A 5,838-nucleotide genomic window follows, 5' to 3' on the forward strand; every position below is an offset into this window, starting at 1 on the left:
GGTCTGTCTGCCTGCCTGCCTGCCTGCCTTGTGGTTCTTGTCTTAACAAACTTCCAGATGGAGTTTTGTTTGTTGTGAGGAATGAATCAGCAAAGACCCAGAGTCACAAGAGACTAATTACAATTATATTTCCTAGAACAAAATAACAATATCTTGAATATAGCAGGGAATGTGTCTGGGTCGGTACAACCCTCTGGGTTGAAGGCAAGAACTACCCTTGGTTTGAGAGTCTAACTCCTGCCTATCATCCTGGTTCTCCAACTATTTTACAAAAATTTAAACAACATAAAGAAAAGGACTCATTATTGATATAAAATGGGGCATGTCCTTCAAGAAATTGCTGCACAGAAGACAATGTTTAATCTTATTTATTGTACTAGCATTGATCTTGTTGACATATTAACTGAAGGGGATAATGATATCACAACAAACGAGTTTGTATGGGGCTAAATCTTAATGAGCCTAACCTGAATGTTATTCCAATATAGGTGATGACACGTTTACTTACATGAACAATTTCACGGCAATTTATTAAACTGTGCGGCTTTGCTTCGTTCAATACTGCCAGGAGATGGGTTCTTGTTACCTTAGGTTAGTATTTGTCTATTAGCTATAACTAATACTAAAACTAAAAGTAAAATATCCATATTTTCTGTGAATCCTAATATGTTTTTTCTTTAACACCACACTCAGCCATATTCCACCCATATGACAGCAGTCTGTTAATATTCACTAGGGTTGGGTATTGCCAACATTTTTGTACTGCAATATATCGTGATATGTGTTGGCGTATTGCAATATGTATTGCAATATATTGTGAAAGTGTAACACATGATTTAAGGTAATTAAATTATTGTTTCCTTTCTTTTGAAACAATGCCACTGGCCACTCAGATGTAATTACAAGAGATCAACTGAAAATGTTTCCAAATTGAAGACTTCGCTCTAAAGTTTGGAACTCGCACAGCGATAGTAAACAAAACATTCTAGCACGACATTGTGTGATACTCAATTCTGACAGGCTGAGAGCTCATCAAAAGTGTACTTAAAGGGCAGTTTACGGACGGCTAATTAAAGTGACTGACTGACTGCGTACGAATACAAATAACGCGTTGACCCTTTTGTTTGTAAACAAACATATTGGACATCGGCGACTGCTACTTCAACAGCATCTTTGATGTTTTGGAAGTAAAAAGCAAATGGTTTGAAGAAGAATTTCTTTGGCTAATCCCATTGAAAAAACTTCAAAGCAGGAAAATTTATCAGCAGCACAAAAACGTCAGTATTCCACCATACTTCAAACCGGGTCTAGATCTAGCAGGCCTGACAACACACATCTTAACCTGTCCACCTCAGTCCTGGCCTTAATGCCGAGTCCTTCCACTTCCATTGTCTATGTTTCCCACATAAATGCTGGCATGTCCTTTCTTTTCCAAACTGGGAATAGTAGCATGGTTATCAACAATTACTTCCGTGAATTAAGTTAGCGGCGACTACACTTAGTGAGTTCACTGCTTGAATTGGGACTAGTCGATAGTCATACAGTAGGGAAGATTAATAATACGCTTGAGTGAGTGAGTGAGTTTTATGACACACTCAGCAATATTCCACCTATATGGCGGCGGTCTGCAAATAATCGAGTCAGGACCAGACAATCCAGTGATCAACAGCATGAGCATTGATCTGCGTAATTGGGAACCGAAATAATATACTTGAGAAAAATCAAATAATTGTACTTGCTCAAAGTATAAACTGTATTTTTGGTAATCTATTTATGCTACTTGTTACAAATACAAGCATATTGGTTCCTGAAATAAAGCATTTATGTCGTTGAAAATGTCTTATTTTGTTCATTACACAACCTGTTCCTCAACTGGACGATTCCAAGCGATTTCCAGGAAAAAGGCCCCGTCATTCCTTGTGTTCTTGCGCGCTAAAGAGTCCGGTTTTAAAGCTCTTATCAGTCATGATAGAATGTAGATAAAGGTACTCTGTGTTCAGTTTTCCGATCCTTTATCGTTGATTTAAGACCACTAAATGTAATTAAAAAACCAAACGTGTTTGCATTTGCATGAGGCTTTTAAATTGAACGGCAGCAGTCTTAAATCAATGATAAAGGACCGCAAATTGAAGACAGAGTACCTTTATCTTCTAGTTACAGATCCATGTATTTGTTTATTTCTAAAGTTTGTGGTGCTGTATTCTAAAGGTAGTCCCAAAACTTTACGGATGATCAACTTCTTTATATTCAGAATAGCGACATTTCGGTATAGCTTCTTATAGTGACTATACCGTTTTCAAGTTTATGTTCTTATACCGTTTTCAAGTATACACTTGAAAACGGTATAGTCACTATAAGAAGCTATACCGAAAGGTTGCTACTGTGAATATAAAGAAGTTGATCGTCCATAAAGTTTTGTCACCTCTGGCATGATAATGTTTCACATGAACCAATTTGACAAGAGAATGGAAAATACTCTCCCCATCACTCTTCACCATCTAAAGGAGATCTGATTGCAAGACAGAATTAGAGTAAGCTTGCCTAACATCAACCTTAGACTGTTGTAATTCTACAACCCATTATCACGAGCTATTTAATTATGTGTTCTGGGTATATATTGTATTCTTGTACTGTGCACAAGTATGTATGGGTGTGTGTGATCTGTCAGTAACATGGCACCCTTTGACTTAATATCTTGGACACAATGAAACAGTATAAGACAGAGTGAAATGTGGAATCATTAACTAATATTAACTAAGGAGCGTTTGATCAGCAAGGGTACCAAGTCTAATGATTGTAAACGAGTGCTTGCTTAGTCAGATAAGGGATCAGTGCCACTGCCAGGGTCGAGTTGCATGTTACCTATACCAACGTGCCCTTACACAGCATAAGCTCCTCCTAGAGGATAGAAAAGAGGTAGGCGAAATTGGTCAAACCAGAGCCACAACCCGCAGCCACAGCAACAATGAAGGGTTCTTTTTCTAGCCTCTGACTTTTAGTGTAAAATATCATCAAAGGAATATTGATGAGACTGTCGTGCTAATAGTTACTTACAGTATCTTTATCCATTAATAATACTTTCATTCCGGGTCCACTGTCGTCAATCATTTTGCTGATATACTGCTTAACTGCTAATATGACGTTCATTTTTTTATGTTTCAGCAAAGACGTATCTGCTATATATTCCTGGTCTATATGCAGGAACAGGAAAACAACGTTCTTCCTTGTCTTCTACGCTAACTGGGTTATCTCCCTTGTTTCGTGTCTATAAATGACGAACTGACAGAAAAACGGATTTCAACCCAAACATATGTTCATTCAAATAATCATAAACAAGGAAATAAATGGTCGCTCTAACCATATGGCTGCTTGAAAATTTATACTCATTAGATCAGCAGATGCCAAGCTTTAGTTTTGCATTTTCGCATTACGTACCGCCTTCGACACATTTCTGTAACCTAGTACAGTATAGTGTTATTGTCAGCGAGGGGAACATGAGTGAGTGAGTGATTTTAGTTTTACGCCGCACTCAGCAATATTCCAGCTATATGGCGGCGAGGGGAACATGCACAAAGGTTTCAAAATATGTTTCACGTGATGTGCGATTTGAAATTGGAAATTTTACAGTCTAACAACCATGTTGCACTATTTTAAACCTGCCAAGGGCCACAACTGACAATCAGCATCAGACATAATCCGGGACCAGTATCTCGTATTGTGCTGGGGGTTGTAGTCAAATGGGCCGAAGAACAAAAGAGCCGAAAAAAAAGTCAAATGGGCCGAGGCCAAAAATCAAATGGGCCGAAATCAAAAGTCAAAAAGGCCGAAAAATAAAAATGTAATAAATAACATAATGACCAGTCGGAAATCTTCGTTGTTTGGCGGCTGTATAAAGAAGGTGAACTCAGCCCAACTGCGCTTCTGACGATGTGTTCAAGAGTGTATGCCCCAAGTGTGTTTGAATGAACTTGTGAGAAACTGAAACATGCTGGAATGAACCTAACCTGTAGTGGCTCTGATACTTTAGTGCTTAAGAACTTTACATTATGAAGTATGTCTGACTGACTGACTGACTGACTGACTGAGTTTGGTTTTACGCCGCTTTTAGCAATATTCCAGCAACATCACGGCGGGGGACACCAGAAATGGGCTTCACTCATTGTACCCATGTGGGGATTCGAACCCGGGTCCACTAGGCTACCCCACCGCCCCTGAAGTATATGTACTGTCATTAAATGCAAAGACATGCTTGGTAATTACCATTTTATTATTGTTATGATATTAAAAATGAAAAACATTTGTAAACTTTTTTTGGTTCGGTTCATGTGACTAAGAATAAGGCCCATTTGATTTCACCACGGCCCATTTGACTTTTTCCATCGGCCCATGTGACTTGGCACTTCTCGGCCATTTGACTAGATCCCTTGTGCTGGTAATCTAAGATATCCAAAGTAATACATTTATCTGTATTAACGGCTATGATCTGTTTGATTGGCATTTTAGAAGTTGATGGATAATAGAAAAGTATAATACTTTATGGATAACAATTTCTTTATGTATTATGATACGACGTTTCGGTACAGCTTCTTATACCGTTGTCAAGAAAGAATAAAGTAATACAGCACAGAACCGACTTATATTATTATTATTATTACATGATATTTATATAGCGCACATATCCACGTGACTAGTACATGCTCAAGGCGCTGGTATTTCCCTCGATCACTGGATGTCAATCTCAGCGGCACATCGTATTATCAATCTCAACTCCCCAGGGAGCATACAACATGTAACAGGGATTAAGTAAGACAACATGAGGGAATACCATGTCTTACTTAATGCCAATCCATAAAGTATTATACTTTTCTATTAACGGCTATGTTTATATTCCATGCTGGTCAAATCACACCAGTGCCACGCACACACCCGTGTCATACTCGATACACAGCTATTCTATAAATTTATCATCGATGCTTCGGTCAAACCGTGAAATGATATAATTCTGTCAAGATAACGCAACGGAAGTTCAAAAAGAAATTATATCGTCAATTTAATCGGTAAATTCGGCAGGAGGAAATAAAGACATTCATTCATTCATTCATTCATTCACTGGCAGCTTAGTTTTATAAGGGCTTGAGGGATAAAGAGGAATAATATTCCTGTGTACAAAGTTACATCTGCCATATTTATATACATGGGTAAACAGTATGTGTAAAAGTATAGGCTGAAAATGTTGATTGATGTTTGCATAATACGTGAGTGAGTGAGTGAGTTTAGTTTTACGCCGCACTCAGCAATATTCCAGCTATATGGCGGCGGTCTGTAAATAATCGAGTCTGGACCAGACAATCCAATGATCAACAGAATGAGCATCTGATCACCGACTGTTATATACTGACAGTGTACATATAGGGGAAAATGTTCCCATATCCTATATATGTATGATATGAGTGTCTCTGTTTGGGTGTTTTGTTACTTAATTATATAATTACACAACCATGATGTTTTTGGTATCTTCGGCCCTATCTGGAGGAAATAAAGACATTCATTCACGGCTTGGTTTTGTTAAGGGCTTGAGGGACACGCACTACATCTTAACTCTCTTACTACTAAATATACCCTGTATATACAGAACTGGTTGTTGGTCTCAGTTTATCTCTATTTTTACAAGTGAAATACATATAGTTAAAGTTATAAGAAATACGCCATAGTTAGACATGGCGAGGTGGTCTTTCGCGTTGTTGTTTCATGAATGGAAATAAGGATTCCAGTGAAGATTCATTGTGGCTGTCTATCCTCTTCATTTATGTCGATTACCTCCCTTGAGAAGTTGCTCAT

At 38.1% G+C, this 5,838-nt stretch overlaps 1 protein-coding gene across 1 annotated transcript in view; it reads right to left on the minus strand.

Moving 5' to 3' along the window:
* The window catches only part of LOC124291274 (vacuolar protein sorting-associated protein 45-like), a 37,423-nt gene extending 34,175 nt beyond the window's left edge, over nt 1–3,248 (minus strand). Inside the window, 1 exon segment of the mRNA XM_046728248.1 lies at nt 3,055–3,248. Coding sequence (XP_046584204.1) covers nt 3,055–3,147 — 93 coding nt within the window. The 5' untranslated portion in view covers nt 3,148–3,248.
* Between the last annotated feature and the right edge of the window lie 2,590 nt (nt 3,249–5,838).

The sequence above is a fragment of the Haliotis rubra genome, unplaced genomic scaffold, assembly GCF_003918875.1.
Source record: "Haliotis rubra isolate DU_JTF1 unplaced genomic scaffold, ASM391887v1 Scf489, whole genome shotgun sequence".
Lineage (NCBI taxonomy): Eukaryota > Metazoa > Mollusca > Gastropoda > Lepetellida > Haliotidae > Haliotis > Haliotis rubra.